At 48.6% G+C, this 22,579-nt stretch overlaps 1 protein-coding gene across 3 annotated transcripts in view; it reads left to right on the top strand.

Moving 5' to 3' along the window:
* The window catches only part of YIPF7 (Yip1 domain family member 7), a 60,921-nt gene that overhangs the window by 15,871 nt on the left and 22,471 nt on the right, over window positions 1-22,579 (top strand). For 2 of the 3 annotated variants that reach the window (XM_074992704.1, XM_074992700.1), the window contains one exon: window positions 4,460-6,006. The exons of the other annotated variant lie outside the window; for it this stretch is intronic. In XM_074992704.1, the coding sequence (XP_074848805.1) occupies window positions 4,460-4,563 (104 nt within the window). In that variant the 3' untranslated portion in view covers window positions 4,564-6,006. Of the gene's footprint in view, window positions 1-4,459; window positions 6,007-22,579 lie in introns of those variants that run through there. 3 annotated transcript variants of the gene reach the window in all.

Genomic DNA, 22,579 nt, shown 5'->3' with positions numbered 1-22,579 from the left:
GCAGATGCGTTCGCTCGGCTGGCCGACGGCCTGGCTGCCCGGGGTCACCCTGCCCGCACTCCTGACCACGTCCGCAGTAAGGTCAAGGAGCTGTGGCAGGGTTATGCCCGGGCCCGGGATGCGGCCAGCCGATCTGGGGCCGCCCCCGTCACTTGCCCCTTTTATGGGGAGCTCAGGGACATCCTGGGCTCCCGGCACACCTCCTCCCCTCCGGCCACCCTTGACACCTCGGCTGACGAGCCCGAGCAGGCCCTGCAGACGGACTCCGCCCCGGAGGCAAGCCCCCCACCCCGGGGGCCCCCCCCGGAGGCCATCCCCGGGACATCGCGGCAGGAGGAGGAGGAGGAGGAGGAGGGGGGCTCCTCCTCCGCAGAATCCAGCCTGCAGATCCTCCTCCTGCCATCCCGGAGCAGCAGCAGGGCCTCTGACCCCCGGGGATCTCCGGACCGTGGGAGCGGACCCACAGGTAGGTACCCCTCTCTGGTGGACACCCCGGGGCTTGAGGGGCGGGGGGAACAGAGATGTGTCCAGGGCCCCCCACACGCTCACATGGCCATGGCCCCAAGGACACTAGGGCCATGGCCCTCACAGCACTGCAGCCATCAGCCCCTGCCCCCCGCCACCCTGCATGACAGTGCCATGTCCCATCCCCGGGCCAGGGGGGAGCGGAACCTCGAGGGGCCCCCGGGCGGAGGGGGTGGGACACCCCGCAGCAGCAGCATGTGATGGAGTGGGGGGAGTGCCAAAGGGAGACTCAGGCTACATATGAGCCACCAGAGCCGAGGAGCTCCCAGGGCCAAAGGAGGATCCTGGCGCTACAGCTGGCAGGTGACACCTCTGCCCTGAGCAAACAGGAGGGAGGAGCCGAGCTGGCTTGGAATTGGGGGGTGAGGGCGGGGGCCACAGGTAGAGGCTAGGGGAAGGGAGAGCTGGTAGGCAGCCAGCCAGAGGAGGGGGAAAGCTGCATCCCAGAGGGGCCCCCCTTGGGGTCTTCTCCCCACGACGGGTTGGAAGGACTGTCTCTTCCGACAGCTGGTGCTGTCACTCCTGCCAGAAACTGGCCATCTGTGGCCTAAGAAAGCTCTCCTGCTCTCAGACCCTGCGGGGTGAAGTGAGAGTCGCTCCCACTAGGGGACGGGGTGCAGGGCAGGGGGACCCCTGAACCCCATCCATCACAGCAGCATCTCCCGGAGACGGGGATGGGGAACCTGCAGCACAGGGCGGGGGGGACAAAGGCCACGGCTCGGGGCCCACACTAACGCCTGTCTCCATTCTTCTTTCCCCCCTCCTCTCCTGGGTCCTGCACCTGCACCTGCACCATCCGAAGGACCGGAAGAGAGCACCGGCGAGGCCTCAGTTGTCCCGGAGAGCCCTCCGGGACCCTCGCTCCAGGGCAGCCCCTCGGCCGAGGAACGACCGGCCCCACGGAGGGCCAGACGGCGGACCCCGCGCCTGCTACTGGCGGCGGCCACGGACCCCCAGCTGCTGGCCATCCTCCGCCGGTAGCTGGAGGTGTCGGAGCAGCACCTCCGGCTGCAGGAGCAGGCGCTGGCCTGGCGCAGGGAGGCATGGGGGGCCTATATGGAGACCATCAACCAGCTGGTTGACTACCTGGCCCCCCATGCCGCGCCGGCCGAGCCACCGCCCGCCATGCCCGCTCCTGCAGCCCCACCACCGGCTGCTCCAGCCGTAGACGGGCCGTCCGCCGTCGCCCCACCACCTCCCCGCGAGGGCCACTGCGCCGAGGGACCCCTGGAGCCACCCGAGACTCGCCAGCGCCGCTACCTTCCGGTGGAGCCCGCTCCCACCCAGCCGCGGACCAGACTGCAGGCCCAGCGGAGCTCCCGGCCGGGCACGCCCACTGCTGGGCTGTAGGGGCGAGGGGCCCGGGACGTGGCCCCCCCCCTTGTTGGACATACTTTTGTTGGACTGCTTTATTTTGGTGCCCCTGTTTGCCCCGTCCCCCCTCTGTAAATAGTTCGCCCCATTCTCCTCCCTGCTTTGCTTTTTTGTTGATGGTGCACACTTTTTTATTTGCTTTGTGGTTGTATTGTTTTATTTGTGCCCATCTTGATTTGCTTGAACATTTGTCCCTCCTTCTTTTTGGTTTCTGTGTCAGATATTTATTTAAAAAAAAAAAAAAAATTCGTTAAGACAAAAAAAACGTTTACGTTCACCCACAAGTTGTGCTGTCATTTCTCCTGGACAAGGAGGGGGGGCGTGGTGGGGTGCTCCATGGTGTTGGCGTTGGGGCAGGAGTGTCGGGGAGGAAGGGGCGGGCAGTAGGGGGCCTGGCCAGAGTTCACTCCGCGGCCTGTTGCTCGAAGTGGGCCTGCAGGGCCTCCTGGACCCGGGTCCCCTCTGGGTCCACCTGCCGACTGGGGGCAGCAGGTGGCTGCACATGTGCCCTGGCGGCCTCGGCGGCCCAGCCCTGAAGAAAGCTCTCCCCCTTGCTCTCCACGAGGTTGTGCAGGGCGCAGCAGGCACCCACAATCTGGGGGATGTTGTTGGGGCTGGCATCCAGGCGGGTCAGGAGACATCGCCAGCGTCCCTTGAGGCGGCCGAATGAGCGCTCCACCACCTGGCGCGCACAGTTGAGGTGCTCGTTGAAGCGCTCCTGGCTGGCGGAGAGGTGGCCCGTTTAGGGGCGCATGAGCCACGGCCGGAGGGGGTAGGTCGCATCCACGAGGATGCAGAAGGGCATGGTGGTGTCCCCCAGAGGGATCTCCCACTGGGGGATGTAGGTCCCCACCTCCAGCCGGCGGCACAGGCCCGAGTTGCGGAAAACCCGGGCGTCGTGGCTGCTGCCAGGCCAGCCCACGTAAATGTCCTGGAACCGTCCACGGCTGTCCACCAAGGCCTGCAGGACGACTAAATGGTAGCCCTTCCGATTGAGGTATCGGCCGCCACTGTGGTCCGGGGCGCAGATGGGGATGTGAGTCCCATCCAGAGCCCCGAAGCAGCTGGGGAAGCCCAGGGTGGCAAAGGCGGCGACAGTGGCCTGTGGGTCCCCCAGCCTCACGAGCCTGTGCAGGAGCATGGAGTTGATGGCACGCACGACCTGCAGAGAAAGCACATGGGACAGCCCCAATGAGGGGTGAGCAGGGTGTGCGTGGCCCTGCCCTGCCCTGGCCCCCCTGCCCTGCCCTGCCCTGCCCTGCCCTGCTCTGGCCCCCCTGCCCTGGCCTGCCCTGCCCTGCCCTGCTCTGGCCGCCCTGCCCTGCCCTGCCCTGCCCTGGCCCCCCTGCCGTGGCCTGCCCTGCCCTGCCCTGCCCTGCCCTGCCCTGCTCTGGCCCCACTGCCCTGGCCTGCCCTGCCCTGCCCTGCTCTGCCCTGCCCTGCCCTGCCCTGGCCCCCCTGCCCTGCCCTGCCCTGCCCTGCTCTGGCCCCCCTGCCCTGCCCTGCCCTACCCTGACCTGCCCTGGCCCCCCTGCCCTGGCCTGGCCTCCCCCTGTGGGTTCTCTTACCTCCATGAAGACAGCCCTGACGGTGGCCTTTCCGACACCAAACTGCTGGCCCACGGATCGGTAGCTGTCCGGAGTGGCCAGCTTCCAGACAGCGATGCCGACCCGTTTCTCCACAGGGAGGGCACGCCGCATGGCAGTGTCCCGGTGCCTGAGTGCGGGGGTGAGCCACTGGCAGAGCTCCAGGAATGTCTGGCGGGTCATCCTGAAGTTCCGGAGCCAGTGGTCGTTGTCCCACTCCCCAAGCACCAGCCGCTACCACCAGTCGGTGCTGGTGGGGTAGCTCCACAGCCGCCGGCGTGTGAGGCGGGGGGTGGAGCGGGGTGCTGCAGGGGTAGGGGCTGAGCCCTGCTGCCCTGGGGGCATCTCCTCCCCTGGGGCAAGAAGGTGCTCAGCTGCCCCCAACATGGCTTGAGCCAGGGCAAGCCCTGCTCCTGCCGGGAGGGCTGGGCGGACCTCTAGCTGCTGCTGCTGCTGCTGCTGCTGCTGCTGGGGGTCCATGACTGCGGCGCTCGGGGTCTGTGTGCCTATATGGCTCCTCAGACCGCGTGCTGTGCAGGCTGAATGTATGTGGGAGGGGCCCTTTAAGAGAGCGGTTAGCTGTTGCCCTGGAAGCGCTAGTCCGCCCGTTGACCCTGTCTGCAGCTGTGCCTGGCATCCCTATTTCGATGTGTGCTACTTTGACGTGTAGACGTTCCCTCGCTGCGCCTATTTCGATGTTGGGCTGAGCAACGTCGAAGTTGAACATCGACGTTGCCAGCCCTGGAGGACGTGTAGATGTTATTCATCGAAATAGACTATTTCGATGTTGCAACATCGAAATAAGCTATTTCGATGTTGGCTGCACGTGTAGACGTAGCCACAGTGTTTCAAGATCACATATCGCTTGCTATTTAGAAATGAGTTGTTCATTTGGGGGTTTTTAGATGTTCACTGTTTATCAAAAATAATCAGGAGGATTTTTATTTAATTTTTTTTTTACTTTGCAATTATAGGGTCAGGAGCCACAAAGAAGTCTTTAAAGACCCATATGCAGCTCCAGAGCCACAGCTTGCAGACCCCTGGTATAACCATTTCCACTAATGCAAAACTGGTGTAAAATCCTTCCATTCTGATCCGGCAGCATTTTATGCCCATTTTTCCATTGATTCCACATTAGGGCAAATGAATACAGAAGGTACAGGACAGTGATGAATCAAGCTCCACTATATTATGTTTTTATGGTAATCAACAAGTATATCTTAAGGAAGTAACGGGCTCATTGCAACTTTGCCACCAAAGGGCTATTGACGGAGCAGTTGCCAACTTAAGAAGATTAAATACACGATACAAAGTGAGGTACCATTTTTGTTATTCAATTCTCCTTATTGAGCTTGGACATTGTTTGCCAAAATGAAGACAAAACATATCTCAAAGAGTTCACTTCTAAAGGAGAAACATTCAGAAGATGATGGTGGGAGTCCGAGGAAAGAATAAAAGTAAAGGAGAATGTGTTGTTGGAGGAGCGAGAATGTGTATAATGCAGCGTGTCATTATGTATCTCAGTATGCTTCAGAACTTTGCTGATTTAGGACTATGTTCATCTTTACCAATGTGACTAGTGGATGAGTGTTGTATGGGCAGTGACTGTAGAATCTTCCCCTTTCTTCTGAACCCACAGAAACTTCTTTGCTACTTGCCCATGGAGTTGGGGGCTCCTACAGACTGAGACAACCTGCCACTGGAAACGTGTGAATTGATGAGCATCCCGTACTTTGCACGATACCCCTGATCTCTTGCATCTGAAAACAACATTCCAGGGTGCTAGCACTTGTCTACTCTCTCGGATTTTCTTTGGTTCTTTCTCTGGTCAGTTTTACCAATGTGAATTCTATAGGGCCTTTAATTAGTCATAACACCACGGTGCTATTCTCCCATATATAACACCTGTGGAACCAAATTATAGACAGGCAACAAGTTGAAAATGATGAGGCCTCAAATGAAATCTCTGCAAAAAGGCATGCATAATGACATGATATTGCCATCACATTGTTTTGTTTTGGACGTGATTTGCTCAAACCCTACCCAACGTCACCGTACTTTCCCCTCTTTGGACCAGTTGTACCATGCTATTTCATCTCCCGACATCTCTGCATGAAAGATTAAAGAAAACTGTAGTAAGCCATTAGGTTGAATTTGCTAAAGATAGATTTTTCAAATACTGTTTGATCACTGTGAATTTTAAGTCATGGTTCCTCCTGTCCTTAGTATGTTTCCAACTCCATTGGCTCAATAATCATGAGTCGAAACCCAGCCGATCACTAGATTAGACTAGAAATCATTGGCTTTTAAAAAAAAGTCAAAATCACTTGCATGGTCTATCTTCTGATTTCTGAGTTATGCATAAATATGAAAATTCAACTTTCAATATTTACAAACTATACATGCAAAAATCATGGTTATTTAGCCTCTGTCCTGTCATTTAAAACAATGGTTCCTACAGGGCACACATGGGCCATGGCTATACTTCCCTTTCCTTTTGGAAGGGACATGTAACTTATGCCCTTTCAAAAATGCAAATGAGATGCTGATATGAATATTCAGCACTTCATTTGCATAATGATGACCACCTGGCTGGTCGAAAGTGCTGATTTTGAAATAAAAAATAGCTGTGTAGCCAGGGTTCCTTCGAAAGGATGCCCTGGCTACACAGATATTTTTATTCTGAAAGCTGCACTTTCAGTGGGATGGGTGGCCACCATTATGCAAATGAGGTGCTGAATATTTTTGTCAGCACCTCATTTGCATTTTCGAATGGCCATAATTTACATGTCCCTTCCGAAAGGCTCAGGTAGTGTAGCCACAGCTATGATGTATAAAAGGAATATTGGCAGTCATGGTACAGAGATAATGGAAGAAAGGTTCCAGAAGATTCTGTGGAATGTGTGGTCAACCAGCCTGAGAAATTGTTATGAAGTGGGAGGTTTCAAGCCAGATTATCTGATGTTGCCAAACACAGAAAGGGTTGTTACAGCTGATGGTACCCAAGAATGCTTTGGAGTGTCCTGCTGTTCCAAAAAAGTGCATGTTTTCCCCTAAGGGAGCCGAAACTCCTCTAAAACAGAATGGATTTTAAAGAGAATCCAGAGAATGACTCTATGAGGGTAAACAAAGGAATCCCCCTGACAGAATTCTGTCTAGTCATGTTTAGGATCAGAGTGACTATGGTTTTATTCATAAAAGGCTAATGGAAGTCAGATAACTCGCTACCAGTAGCAAGTTTTGCTGCTATTGATGTGACTGGTTTTCTAGTCCCTCTGCAACTAGAGCCAAAATCTCTGCTTTTGTAAATTAGGAAAACACTGTTGATTTCAAAGAACCTGTGTCAGCTTACACCAGCTCAACATCTGGCCCGTAATATTTTACTATGTAGTTAATGTTAATTTACCTGCATACTTGCTGTGAACTTTTGCAATCTCATATAGCGTAATTAGTTTTTAAATAATATAGTGCTTTTACTCTGGCTCTGTAATTAGCTCTTAAATTGAAGTCCTGTGCTTCTGTGTTTTAATTGTTTCTCCAATAGAACATGTCCTTCTTTCTTATTGATCTGTTTATTTATTGGTGTGTGTGTTAGATAAAAATACTAGTTGGAGCAACAGCATTAGCTAAAGTTGCCTAAGCATTTTCATTCTAAAAACCTGTACAGTTGCTTATTGTTTTCTGAAACTTTACCCATTGTGCTGAAATTGTCCCTGCTTTGAATTTGACAAAGAACAGTTTGTCTCCTTTGAAGCACACCAAGAGTAAAGCACACTCTTCTCACTCAAAAACAAATTTTTCAACCTTTTTAAGACTTCCAGCTTAGAATCAGATGGAGATAAAAAGTTGAAATGAGGTGGAAGATTATAACCCTTAAGGGCAAAGAAATGCCTTTCATTTTGTAGTGAGAATCCATTTGACTTTGACAAATTAGGAAGGTGTATCTGCAGTAGATTAAGGACAATAGCACTTTTTAATAACTGCCAGTACCAACAGAAGAGTGCTGCCATGAGCATGTCACATTTTTTTGCTTTTTAAAGAAGCATATGGATATGTGCAGTGGTTGTTCCTCACTAGGTCCTACACCCCTTGGTTACTCAAACAGTGAATGAGGCCTACAGATGTTCATCAGTGGTTGCCCCCGTACTTCTTACTGCATGTTTCTAGGACTTTTCAATATACAATTAAGCTCTCTCTCTGTGAATAAGGCAAAAAGTCTGCAGCAGATTCATAAAAGGGGCATAGGTGTTACAGTGCCTAACCTTTAAATGCTTAGCAAAATCACAGGGACATCACTGCAACATTTAAACCACAAAGTCTGAGTCAGGTGCTTATACTCCATTGCAGTGAATGGGAAGAGAAGAGCATCTTAGAATGCAATCCGTAAAGCCAGCACACTAGCCAATGAGAGATGTGGAGGGGAGGGGTTAAATCCTGTGTTTTACACCTTCACTAGACTTAGCCACAGACAGTTACAGAGAGCCAATCTACACAGAGGCATGTGCCTCTGTTAGCCACCCACAACAAGGTACAGATACGAATTCTGCCACCTATGTCATGTGCTAGGACCCCAGGATCAATCTGGTAAATTTGCCTGGAGGACATCTAACTGTGCAAAGCAGCTGGAGGAAAAGGACAAGGATGTTAACAGGAATCCGCTACCTCTCAGGTGAGCTTCCTAACCAAAGGACTAGAGCCATTCGCACTCTTTGTCTGGCCCCATTATAATTTATTTTATCTTTCAATTACAATGGAACAACCTTAGGAGGAGAGATTGGAGAAGTCCAATGTCAGAGCACTCCACAGCTCAGTGATTAGGGCACTTGCCCTATGTCAAATCCCTTTTGCTCACCATGAAGAGTTGGGAACTGAACTAGGGGTCTGCCACCTCCGGGGGCGGGCATTAATTACTTGAGGAACGGCTGTAAGGAAGGGCTTCCACATCTCCTGGCTATTTTGTGTGGAGAAAGGAAGCCTCTGCGCACCCACCTACTGCACTGGGCCCCACACATGAATTATGAAGGGGAATGCCCCCCTTCTCTAAGATTTGTGGATTGCTCTGGGTCTTAGGCAGAACATAGGTACCTCAATGCCTAGAATGCACATGCTCAGGGGCAGGAATTTAGATCATCATGAAATATTTACCACAAACATATAGGTGCTGATTTAATTTTTGGTGCCCACATTGTTGAGTGGCAGCCAAGTGGGAGTTTGGCAGGTCACAGTAACAATTAAAACTGGGACATAGGAATCTATCTCACAGATTTAGGTACATAGGTACCTTTGCAGATCCAGGCCTTATCTCCTGCCCTGTGTAGTTAAGTGTGCACTCTGTAAAGAGGGAGCCCCTTAATTCCTTCACAAAATTTTGCAGGTGAAGTAAAAGAAACCTGGCACTGCTGTCAGTTTCAAGCATAAAACAGCTGTTCTCAGTGTGATGACAAACAAAGCCAGTTCCAATTTTGGTTTCATGGTGCTAGTTAGCCAAATTACCTAGTGAAGGTCATCTAAAAAGTTTTAAGGTTTTGGCAAAATTCCTGAATAGACATACAAAATAGTCTACAGTAACCAGATGTTTAGGTTACAGAATTAAGATCCTCAAAATCAAAGCATGCTGAAGTTGTTTGCACAGATGACCTTCACTTTGGCTTCTTGTTCGGCGCATTCCTAGCCTAATTACTGTATTGCTCTGTGCTAGGCATACGTGACCATGCCAAGCATAAGGGAAGTGTTGTTTCAAGCTAAGGAAGACTGATGCTTTGAAATCAGGTCTGTAGGAATCTGTGGTAGCATCATGGGCAACAGGCATTGCAGTAAGTGTGTGACATACAGGAGCTCAAGTCACCAGACATGCTTCAAGATTACAAAGGGTACCCAGTTACATGTCCTGGAATAGCAACCACTGATTAGGCGGGCAAAGTGCATCACAAGGCTCACATTAACTCCATGCTCATTTGGTCTCTTGCATGTTGCTTTCAACAAAGCTGCATTTGTTTTCTCATTCCAGTAGATCCTCCACATGCCTGGGAATTACGTTTCTGGGAAACCAGGCATAATTCAAATTTTGCGAAGCACTCCACCAGATCTCTTCCCCCTTGACAGGGGGATGGCCTGCCCCTGCTGTGGCGGCAGCTGCTGGGGCTGAGCTGGTGGAGCGCAGCGCTCCACCAGCTCACCAGCCCCTTGACAGGGGGATCACTTGCCCACCTCCCCCATGGCAGTGGTGGTTGCTGGGGCTGAGCTGGTGGAGCAAAGGGCTCCATCAACTCATGCCTCCTGTAACAGGGGGATTCCCCGCCCCTCCTGTTGCAGCGGCCGCTCCCTGGGGCTGGTGCTTCCATGGGGGTCCCCCCTCTATTTACGCTAACACCCGATATGCGCAACTCGTGTGCACGTATCTCAGGGGTCTACTGTATAGAATTTGAAAAGCAAGCAGCCTGTGCAACTTCATGGAAAATATTATTCTGTTATTACTGAAGTAACTGGGAAACTAGTGCATTTAGGCTAATCAGAAAAGCAGCCAGCCCAGATCACTTCTGTACCGTGTGAGATATAAGTTAAATATTTTGCTTAGTGTGATAGGGTGTGCATTCTCCCTCCCACTTGCTGGCCCTTCTAGAGGTAATGAGGGCCTAAGAGGCCAATTAGGGGGCACCCAGTTTCATCCGAGAGAAGGAGGACCAGGGTTAGCTGAAAGTGCTGCCCATCAGGGGAAGAGTTGCGCCAGCACTCTACAGCCAAGAAACAGACAGTAGAATGGGGCTATAGAGGAAGGAATCTGAGGTGAGTCCCTGGAGGGAGGGAGGTTGCCTGGAACAAGCTAAGGGGAGTGCAAGCACTGGGACCCTGCTGTATAGTAAAGAGTCTGGCAAGAGGCTAGGGGAGGTGAAATAGCCACAGGGAGCACCATAGGCTCCAATGGTAAAGCCAGAGCCAGGAAAGAGGCCCTAGGGAGTGTAGGAAGGAAGAGGCCTAGGAAAGCAGCAAGAGAGATAGACACTGAGGGCCTGGAATGCTGGTTGTAGGGTCCCTGGGCTGAGACCTAGTATAACAAGTCTGCTTGGGGACCCCTGCCAGCCACTTACAAACTGACACAGAGTCTGAGGAGCTGAACGCTGTCTGGCAAGAGCATGGGACAGTTTTCTCTTTGACTCTCTGATCCTCAAAGGGGTAGACTTCATGGTGGCCTTATCAGAGGGCCACGTTACTGGGTGGCGGCGGGGGAACACCACAGAGTGAGCTGGGGTGCCAACTCAGTCATACCAGACTGAGGCATCCAGACCAACCAAGCTGGCAACCCTAAAGTGAACAGCAATGGAGCACCTGGTGCAGTAAAATCTGCATGCCCAGCCCTAAATGCAAGAGGTGTGTTAGCACTGAGTAGCAATCTGGGCACACTCTTTGCTACCTTAAATAGCTATAAGCAATTTGCATAAATCTAATGCTAAATGATGGCTGCTCTGCTGACTTCTCCCACTTTCTTGTTTTCTAACTGGAGGCTCCTAGGAACTAACGTGATCTCTGTAGCATCAGTGATGCACAGGTTTTCATCAGTGATGCTAGAAATGCTATGTAGAGGGGGAGAACCAACAATTGCCAATGAGACGTGACGATTTGCTAGCTACAATCCTTGACTTAACTGTTTAAACAATTTTCTACTTGCATGTGATTCCAGCTGCACTATAGAAGTCAGAGAGGTTGAAGTAATTGTAGTTTACCTATACTGCACACCCCTAAGTCAGTGTTTCCTAAACATCAAACATTTGCGTACTCCTTTCAGAACTTGGGCCTTATCGGTGTACCACCTCTCCCAGTGCCGTCCCAGTGCTTATCTCCCGATTTTTATAATTTTCTGCCATGTACCTCTTGAAATCCTTTTGTGTATCACCAGTGATATGTGTACCACACTGTGGGAAACACTGCCCTCACTGAGTTAGGAAGAATGACTGACTGTGACAATTGCTCCTTGGGACCCTGTGATTTACGTGCACATTTTCTAGAGTTATGGTCTCATCATTCACTTAAACAACGAGATTAACCTTGGTGCAGCACCACTGACTAAATGAGCGATGCAATTCATAGTGATCACTGATCCTCTGTACAGTTGCAATAATAAAGATTCTGAAAAGCTTGCAATTAAATGGAAAGCTTTTTATCTATAATTAAAGAAAACAATCATACTTATTTTGCCATAATTATACATATAATGGTATTGAGTAAGAAGAGAACATAAATACAAAACATAAGGGCTGGGTCTGCACGGTAGAGCTATGCCACTGCCAGAAGAGCTACGCAAAATGAACTTCTCGGGATTGCAAATGGTGTACTCTTTGGACACTCCCCAAGCACATTATCATAGCCCTGAGAGAGTTCGGCATCAGCAGAGGGTGGTGCTGGCACTGCAGAGGCCGTGTGGTTGTGCCTCTGCTGGCCAAACTCCCCCTCTGTCACCAGTCCCTTATGCCTCAAACATTTGAGACCTAGCCACACAGTTCTTAAACACGATAATGGGGGACGTAAACTGAACTCTTTTTACAGGAACTAAGGGGAGATTTTCAAAGACACAAAGTGCAGCTAAGTATCTAAATACTAGTGAAGGCTGGTGGGAGGTGCCCCTTTGTTCTTTTTAATACATTGCCGCTAATTTGAAGAAAACCTAGCATTCAGGTAAATACAGTGTTACCAAGTGAAGACCCCTGCCAGTGCTTAGCAGTTTCAATTATCTCTTAATTTGCAGCTGACCCTGAAGTTGGCAGAGAGAGGCTCTTTTTTTGTCTGATGGTGCACTTAGGAATGCAGAGGCAGCCAGCAGAAGTGCTTCCGAGAGTCTGTAATGTAATGGGTGTTCTGAGGGTGGCTTGATGACTAATCGATTCTACAGTGCCTTGGGATTTCTGGAAAAATATTCCTCAAAACATAAGGAAACCTGTACAAATATTGACTAAGCAAAGGTTCAGTAACACGTTTTTGTTACAACTGACACTAAACATGTTTTTATTTTGAAAACTTATTTTTAAAATAAAATGAAACAACTTCAAAGGTATGTCATTGCAAATAAAATGTCTTGTTTTGAAAATGGCAAAATGAAAAAAGCACAAGTCAGGCAGCTGAATCTATGTTTTCTCTCTGCCCTGGTAAATCTCACTCTTCTGAGGTTCCTTACTCCTTGGGGATCCCCTTTTTGGGGGGAAGACCTATGTCTGTATCTCTTCTGACTGGGATTTCTTCCAAACTGCACAGTTCTAGCAGACAGTGGTACTCTCCTTGGGGCTTTTCCGTAACTGGACATGAGGAATTTTGCTTTCACCTCCCTCTAGCCTTTCCCCGGGGGGAAAACAAACAAACAAACAAGCAAGCAAACAAACAAACAAACAAACAAACAAAAACACTTGATGATATCCTCAAACTGCACTCTTGTTTGGTCCATTATTCAATATAGAACTTTGAACTTCAAAGCACTTCTGAGGTTTCATTTCACATCTACCCCTTAGAGGGGTTACATACAATCCCACCCCATAATCTACTATATATTTTAAAGTGTTTAGCTGTTTGATCAAGAACTCCTGCTAAATGGTAAGAGCTAGGACCACCAAATTCAGTACACAGCTTCCTCTTATGATAATTTAAAATGAGGTAAGGCTTTGATAGTGCCAGGAAAACAGGATTTGCCTGAAATGGGATTGGGTCTCATAAAACCAAACAAAAAAGAAAGAATCGCCAAATCAAGTACAGTCCTCATAACTGACATAACTGAGCAATTGTTGAAAGAGATTGAACCAAGATGAGCTAGAAAAATTGTGTAGCCTATTCTGAGTTTAAGTTTCCTTGTAGATGTAGCCTCAGTGTCCTACTTTTGGCTGGAGACAATAATATTGCCAAGCTCTGTACTGCCTCTAGTTCCCTGATGAGTGTAGGTAGAGACCTTATTTCCCTGCTCTTGGTTTCTGTACTCAGAATTTCACTTTGTCAGTAGGTCTCCTCTCTCCCCATAGGCAGGAGACTGTCTCCTTTTCCCTCCCCTCAGGTGAATAAGGAGAGAACTTTCTTCTTGAATACTGGGAGGAATGGGGACACACACATCCCCTCGCTTCAGCTACTACATTTGCATTTAACACAATCTCTTGCAGCTTTGTTGTTAACTAGCAGTGGGTGCTGGGGGGAATGATTGACTTTTCCTATGTTTAAAGTCATGGTATTATTTCCCAAAAGCAAAGATATGGAATAGCTGACAATGCACCTGTGACCCAGCACCCCTGAATCTCTGTAGAAATCTGCTGTAGGTAGAACAAAGGCTTTGACTCCAGGAACATTTACTCACTGTGATGGGGCAGAGTCAAGAGCAGAAGAGCTGAGGTCAAGGGCATTCAGCTCTCAGCACCACCCAGACCATAGCACTGACCCTCCTCCACTCCCTGACCCTCGTGCACAGCCAGAGCAGCACTCCCATGGTGTTTAAAGGGGACCGGCACTCCAGCTGCTCCTGCTGTCAAAGTAGGAGCAGCAGTGGCTGGAGCTCCGGGCCCTTTTGAAACTGCCTCTTCTCTCTCTTCCCCAACCCCTGTTGGTGGCCCTGCCCAGCAGTAAATATGAAGGCAGGTGCTATTTGTATTATAATAGTGCTGAAAGGTGTCAAACAGCATTGGGACCCCTATTGTACAGGGTATGTACAATGGTGTATGAAAGTGAAAAGGTCCCAGGAAGCAATATCCTGAAGTTTCACAGTCATAAACTGATGCACTGGACTGTATGTGTTCATTGTCGAGTAATATGATAGCCATGCATTAACGTTCATTAGCTCTTCTGAATTGCTAACCTAATGGTGGGTGTGCACCTTTGAAACCCAGCAGAATGGAAAATGCTACAGGTGGTTATTCGTTGCGAAGAGCAGTAACAGCACTTTGATTTTTCAAAAGTAGGAGTGATAATGGGATCTATTCTAAAGTGCTCTTGTGCATTTTGCGCAGTGAGTCAATTTGCCAGAGGAAGGCATTACTAAATAACACCAATACCCACAAATAAGGGTGAGTACAGCATACATTTATTTTCTTTTCCACCTTTGAGCCCATGGTACATATAGATCTGCAAAGCATTGCAGAATAGGAACAGAGTGATTCACTCCACCTGCATTAAAATTCCATAGTAAGGAGTATACGGAATAATTGTTGGCACAGCAAAAGTAGTCCTGTGACCAAAATTGGAATACCTATGAGGCTTTCTGCCCTATGCAGTGACCACCTGTCTGAAAATAATAAATTCATCTTAAAGAATAGCAAATTCATGAGGACAGCAATGAGGGATATGTATTTTTTATCTGATACATCGCAGGTTGCTGCATGGAACAGGTTGCTGCTCTGAGTCCCTCAGTATGGTCACTTACTTACAAGCAATGAAGGGTCCTGTGGCACCTGATAGACTAACAGAAAAGTTTTGAGCATGAGCTTTCATGAGCACAGACTCACTTCATCAGATGCTATGATGAAGTCACAGAATCACAGAATCATAGGGCTGGAAGGGACCTCAGGAGGTCATCTAGTCCAGCCCCCTGCTTCAAGCAGGATCAACCCCTACTAAGTCATCCCAGTCAGGACCTTGTCCAGCCAGGACTTAAAAACCTCAAGGGATGGAGAATCCACCACCTCTCTAGGCAATGCATTCCAATGCTTCACCACCTGCCTGGTGAAGAAGTTTTTCCTAATAGCTAACCTACACCTTTCCCTCTTCAACTTCTGACCATTACTCCTTGTTCTGCCATCTGACACCACTGAGAACAATTTCTCACCCCCCTTTTTAGAGCTCCCCTTCAGGAAGTTGAAGGCTGCTATTAAATCACCTCTAAGTCTTCTCTTCTGTAAACTAAACAAGCCCAAATCCCCCAGCCTATCCTCATAGGTCTTGTGCTCCAGACCCTTAATCATTTTTGTTGCCTGTCGCTGAACCTGCTCTAGCAAATCCACATCCTTTTTATATTGGGGGGCCCAAAAGTGTACACAATATTCCAGATGTGGCCTCACCAGTGCCGAATAAAAAGGAATAACTACTTCCGTAGATCTGCTTGAAATGCTCCTCCTAATGCACCCTAGTATGCCATTAGCCTTCTTGGCTACAAGGGCATACTGTTTACTCATATCCAGCCTTTCATCCACCATAACCCCTAGGTCCCTTTCCATCGTACTGCTGCTGAGCCAGTCGGTCCCCAGCCTGTAACAATGTTTGGGATTCTTTCGCCCCAGGTGCAGGACTCTACACTTCTCCTTATTGAACCGCATCAGATTTCCTTTGGCCCAGTCCTCCAATTTATCCAGGTCCCTCTGGATTCCCTCTCTACCCTCCAATGTATTTACCTCTCCCCCTAGTTTTGTGTCATCTGCAAACTTGCTGAGGGTGCAACCCAGTCCCTCATCCAGGTCATTAATAAAGATGTTGAATAACACCGGCCCCAGAACCGAGCCTTGCGGCACTCCACTTGAAACAGACCACCATCCAAATATCGAGCCATTGACCACTACACGCTGGGCCCGACCATCAAGCCAGCTTTCTATCCATCTTATAGTCCAAGGATCCAATCCATATTTCCTTAACTTATGGACAAGAATGTTGTGGGAGACCATATCAAAAGCCTTGCTGAAGTCAAGGTATATCACATCCACTGACTTCCTCATGTCCACAGAGCTTGCTACCTCGTCATAGAAGCTGATCAGATTGGTGAGGCAGGACTTGCCCCTGGTGAATCCATGTTGGCTACTTTTGATCACTTTCCCCTCTTCCAAGAGCTTCAAAATGGATTCCTTGAGGATTCCCTCCATTATTTTCCCAGGAATTGAGGTAAGGCTGACGGGTCTATAGTTCCCTGGATTGTCCTTCTTTCCTTTTTTAAAGATGGGCACTACGTTTGCCTTCTTCCAGTCATCTGGTATCTCCCCCGATTTCCAAGAGTCTTCAAGGATAATGGTCAAAGCAATGACCTCTGCCAATTCCCTCAGTACCCTGGGGTGCATTGAATCTAGACCCATGGACTTGTGCACATCTAGTTTTTCTAGATAGCTCAGAACTTGTTCCTTCCCCACAGACGGCTGCCCTCCACCTTCCCATCTAGGACCATCATTGGGAAGTTGACTTTGTTTGTGAAGACTGAGGCAAAAGCATTGAGTACTTCAGCTTTTCCTGTATCATCTGTCACTAGGTTACTTTCCTCATCCAGTAATGGCCCCACACCTTGGCTACGTCTACACTAGCCCTAAACTTCGAAATGGCCACGCAAATGGCCATTTCGAAGTTTACTAATGAAGCGCTGAAATGCATATTCAGCGCTTCATTAGCATGTGGGCCACTGCAGCTCTTCGAAATTGACACGGCTCACTGCTGCACTGCTCGTCCCGACGGGGCTCCTTTTCAAAAGGACCCCGCCTACTTCGAAGTCCCTTTATTCCTATCTGCTCATGGGAATAAGGGGACTTCGAAGTAGGCGGGGTCCTTTCGAAAAGGAGCCCCGTGGGGACGAGCTGTGCGGTGGCAAGCCGCATCAATTTTGAAGTGCCACAGCTGCCCGCATGCTAATGAAGCGCTGAATATGCATTTCAACGCTTCATTAGTAAACTTCGAAATGGCCATTTGCGTGGCCATTTCGAAGTTTGGGGCTAGTGTAGACACGACCCTTCTCTCATAACCCGTTTATTGTTCACATGCCTGTAGAAACCCTTCTTGTTACTCTTCACATCCCTTGCCAGCTGCAGTTCTAATTGTGCTTTCGCTTTCCTGATTACTGCCCAGCATTCTCCAGCCGTATGTTTACGCTCCTCCTTAGTCAACTGTCCTCTTTTCCATTTCTTGTATGCGTCCTTTTTGAATTTAAGCTGACGAAGGATTTCCCTGTTAAGCCAAGCTGGTTGCCTACCATGTTTGCATTTCTTACTACGCAGCGGGATTGTTTGTTCCTGTGCCTTCAGTAAGACTTCTTTAAAATACTTCCAGTTCTCTTCAACTCTTTTCCCCTTCATCTTCGTTTCCCAAGGGATCCTGCTCATCCAGTCTCTTAGGGAGTCAAAGTCTGCTCTTCTGAAATCAAAGGTCTGTATGTTACTGCTCACCCTTCTTCCTTTTGTCTGGATCCTGAAATCTATGATATCATGGTCGCTGTAGCCCAGGTTCCCCCCCACTTCTATTTCTTCTACTAGTTCTTCCCTTTTTGTGAGCAACAGGTCAAGTTGCGCACGGCCCCTAGTTGGTTCCGTCAGCACTTGTACCAAGAAGTTATCCCCAGTAGTTTCCAAAAACTTCCTGGATTGTCTGTGTGCTGCTGTATTGGTCTCCCAACAAATGTCTGGATGATTAAAGTCTTCCATGAGAATCAGGGCCTGTGATTTGGAAGCTTCACTAAGCTACCTGAAGAAAGCCTCATCTATCTCCTCTCCCTGATCTGGCGGCCTATAACAGACACCAACTACAATATCACCTCTGTTACTTCCACCTCTAAGCTTAACCCAAAGACACTCAACTGGATTTTCTCCTTCCTCACACTGGAGCTCTGAGCAATCATACCGCTCCCTCACATAGAGCGCAACTCCTCCTCCTTTTCTCCCCTGTCTGTCCATCCTAAACAATTTATAACTGTCCATGACCGTGCTCCAGTTATGCAAATTGTCCCACCAAGTTTCCGTTATTCCAACCACCTCGTACTTGTGTGACTGTGCCAGGGCCCCTAATTCTTACTGTTTGTTCCCCAGGCTTCTGGCATTAGTGTACAAGCATCTTAGAGAAGGGGCCGATTGGCCCACTTTCTCCTCTTCACCCAGGAAACCCACTTGATTGTTCCCTCCTCCTTCCCCACTTACCTCTGGGCTTGTGTCACCTTCCCCCGACAAACCTAGTTTAAAGCCCTCCTCACTAGGTTTGCAAGCCTGCCCGCAAAGATGCTCTTCCCTCTTTTAGTGAGGTAGATCCCATCTCTTCTCAGCAATCCCTGTTCACGAAACAGAATCCCATGGTCAAAGAAACCAAATCCTTCCCTGCTACACCACCTACGCAACCATGCATTTACCTCTGTGATTTGACGATCCCTCTGCGGACCCCTTCCTTCCACAGGAAGGATAGACGAGAAGACCACCTGTGCTCTGTATTCCTTGATCTTTCTCCCAAGGGTTACGTAGTCTGCTGTGATCTCATCAAAGTTGTTCTTGGCTGTATCATTGGTTCCTATATGAGGTAGGAGGAAGGGGTAATAGTCTACCGGTTGAAGAATTTTTGGCAGCAACTCTGTAATTCAGGGTAATTCTAGCTCCAGGCAAGCAGGAAACTTGCCGGGATTCTAGGTCCGGGCGGCAGATGGATGCCTCCATCCCTCTTAGGAGGGAGTCCGCGACCACCACCACTCGTCTTTTTCTCTTAGGGGTGGTGGTCATAGAACTCCCATCCCTAGGACTGCTCATCCCATGCCTTCTAAACTGTGGGGACTCTTTCAGATACCTCCCAGGGATTGTATCAGCCCCAATTATCTCTGCTGTATCACCTGTGGAGAGAGGCTCAAAGCGGTTACTTAACTCCACTGGAATTGGAGCAACTGGAACTGGTTTTCTCGTCCTGGAGCATGTCTTCCTCCTTGTTTTGGGTAGCCTGCTGTTCCTGCAGTATCATCTGTTGCCTTCTATCCAGAAAGTCTTCACCCTGTCTGATGGACCTGAGGGTTGATATTTGTGCCTCAAGTCCTTTAACCTTCTCTTCTAAAATGGCTACCAGCTTACACTTGGTACAGAGAAAATCCTCCTTTCTATTGTTCGGGAGAAAGACAAACATGGCACATGACATGCAGGTCACAACAACAGACCTCTCAACAGCCATATCACTCTCCCTTTTTTCCTTTTTCAGAGATCCCTTATTTGTTTCTAGTGCCGCCTTGAAGGGCACAAGAGAAACACCATATAAGAAAGGTGAAAACAGGTATGGGGCTCCTCCCGAAGGCAAACTCCCGGCAAACTCCCTGTTACTGCTCCTGTTCGCTGCTCACAGGGTTCGCTGGGTCTGCCTTCTTATAGAGCTCCTAGCTGGTTAGGCCTGGCTCAGAGCCTTTGCCTCCAATCTAATCAGCCCTTGAAGGCCCACCTGGAAGGAAGCTCTCCCAGTTCACACCTCGCTCTCCCAATTCACACAAACTGCCAAACACGCTTTCCAACTGCCCCTCTCTGCAAAACAGATGCTCAGGCACACAGGCAGATATGCAAACTGCCCCTTACTGCAAAATGAAACAAATGCACAGACACCACAGACCCACATGCACAGACCCACAAAAGCTCACGCTCAAAACTTTTCTGTTAGTCTATAAGGTGCCACACGACCCTTCGTTGCTGTTACAGATCCAGACTAACACGGCTACCCCTCCGTTACTTACAAGCTGGCTATGCATTAGCACTGCTGCTTTCTGAGATGCCAGTTAAGTTACTCAGTGGCTCTGCCGGGTAGAATTGGAAATATGCTTGTAAGAGCAATTGTCCAGATGTGCTCCCACGAACAGACTGAGAGGTAATCAGTGAGCTGTCTCTCCAGGGGATCACAAAGGCAAAGACACAATGCACAGGAATGGCTATCACAGCATCAGGTTTTCCTGTGCTAACTACAGAAAATAGAAATATTTGAGGCAGATGACACCTAGATAGATAGATAGACAGACTCTTTCCCAGCTGCCAGTCAGTGGTTCTATGTAACATGGTACATATTCACAGGGCATAACAGCATGATTCATTACTGAAGGAAGTATATTTGCCTCAACAAGACTGCATCTCCTGCAGGTTTGCACTCTGGCTGTTTTTAGTAACTACTGCAGAAGTATCGTGTGATTATTCATGTATGTCTTACACAAAGGAGCAAGTGATGTGACCTACTCATCAGAGCAGAATGGTGGCATGATCACAAGGCAAGTCAATTGTTTGTTTTTGTTCTGACTCCTCACTCAATTGTTTGTGGTCTAGAGCTGGAGACAAACAATGATTAGATCCTAGGGATGAGAATAAGGGCTTCAGATGTAGACAGGAGCGAGCTTGGAGCCGATCAGGCAAGGGGTAGAGAGAGACCTGGACAGGAAATATGTCTGATAAAGTAGTGGGCATGGATGTTTTGTGGAGCGCTCTGCTGCTGATAGTACCAGGCTTCAATAAGGATCTGCTGGCCCTTTTGTCAAGTCAGTCACTTAGTCAGGATTCATTGGCCCAGGGGAACTCATTGGGTTGCTAGGCTACCATGTTGAGACCCCACTGAATTCTTGGCACTACTGGCAATTCCAGGGTTCTTCTTCGGGAGCCAATGGCCTGGGTTTGTCAGGGGATCTTTGGAGAAATTTCCTCAAGAGATCAGGAGTGTGAAAATTTTCTTCCGGTTCCCAGGCCCACACCTCCAAACTGTACCTCTCCTAGTTTCAGATACCAGAATTTCCCTCCTTCACTGGGAGTGGAAGACCTTTTTTTCCTCTCACCTGTGAACAGTTACTAGAGGTGGGGAGGGGAGGCGAGGCGGGGATGTAGGTAGTGGGGAAGGATCTCTCCAGTCAGGGAAGGGACTATGACAAAGATTTGGAGAACAGAAACATGGAAGACAGAATGAATCTGTTTGCTCAGTTATATAAAAAAAAAGAATACAAGCTTGGTGGTCAAGTTTGGCTAAAGGATGGTCTAATGTCAAGTTTTGAATCAAGAGCCAAACTTTATCCCTACTGGAAGATGAGAGGCAACCTGTCACTTTCAGTTCACAGAACCCTTTTCAGTTGCTTTAGTGTCAAACAAGCTGAAAAAGTGGGATCTGAGAAGCGGGATCTGAAGAAGTGGGTCTGTCCCACGGAAGCTCATCACCTAATAAATTTATTTTGTTAGTTTTTTAAAGTGCTACATGACAGCTGTTTTGTTTTGACTCTCACTAAAAATACACACTAACGTGGCTATCTCTCTGTCACCAGTGTCAAATAAGTGCTCATTGAATTCAAGGTGTGATTTGTGCACAGAGGACCTGATCTGTGGCTGTGAGCATGGAATTACGGGTGAAAACCAAAGTTCCTGAAGAATGGGATCTGCTGGAGTGAAGCATGTTTTGAGAAGTTGCCTTAATTTCTTGTTATCCAGATCACTACAGAATCTCTATGTAATTTAGCACAGTGAGTGTCTGCAGACTGCATGTGTAATGCAAGCTTCTACACCTCTTTTTCTATGCACACTGCACAGAACTTGGGCCACTATCTCTAATCACAGCATCACGTACTATTATTTCCACATTACTCCATTCAGTTTCACAGGTTGCACAGGAAATAATGAATAAGGAACTGGAATCAATAAGACAGCTGCCAAAAAGGAATTCCCTTCCTCTCCCAACGACAAACAATTGCCGTCTACCCAAATGTTTAAAAAAATAGTTTGTCCAGGGAAACTCATTTGACTATATTATTTTTAAATTTAAACATAAAGGTAGTAACATATTGTTATGGACTAAGGTAAAACTCCTTGACTGTGTCTACACTACAAAAATAACTTCAAAGTTTCTTACTTCAAAGTAAACAACTTCGAAGTTGAGCGTCTACACGTACCCTACTTCGAAGTTAAACTTCAAAGTAGGGCACTACTCCATTCCCAGGAATGGAGTAAGGACTTTGAAGTTGGGCTCCCTACTTCAAAGTGAACTTCAAAGTAAAGGAAAATGTGTGCAGACTTTCTGTAGGCTACTTTGATGTGGTCCCTAACTTCAAAGTTAGTTCCTAGTGTAGACACACCCCTTATGTGTCAGAAGTATCCACAACTTAAAATGGCTATTGTATATTTATGCTGCCTGTAATAAGGTGGCTGACATAGTTAAGCGGCCTCTAATCCAAATACAAGACCATGACTCTGGTCCAAACAAAAGTCTTATCCAAGGCCGTTCATGAATCTGAACTTTGTGGACTGGGACGTGGCGTGTGTGCATGGGGCAGGGAGGAGTTAGAGCAGAGTGGTGGCTGGAGAGGGACAGAAGAGGTGAGAAAGCCAAACAGACAGTGACAAAACCAATGGTAATGTGGTCCTTCTAAGAAGCGTGTGTGTTTTGTTTCCCTGGTGCTAGATGGAAATGCAGGTTTCAGCAAGGAGGACAGA

This window comes from Carettochelys insculpta, chromosome 4 (assembly GCF_033958435.1).
Source record: "Carettochelys insculpta isolate YL-2023 chromosome 4, ASM3395843v1, whole genome shotgun sequence".
Taxonomy (NCBI): domain Eukaryota; kingdom Metazoa; phylum Chordata; order Testudines; family Carettochelyidae; genus Carettochelys; species Carettochelys insculpta.
This window is presented reverse-complemented; position numbering and strand designations above follow the sequence as displayed.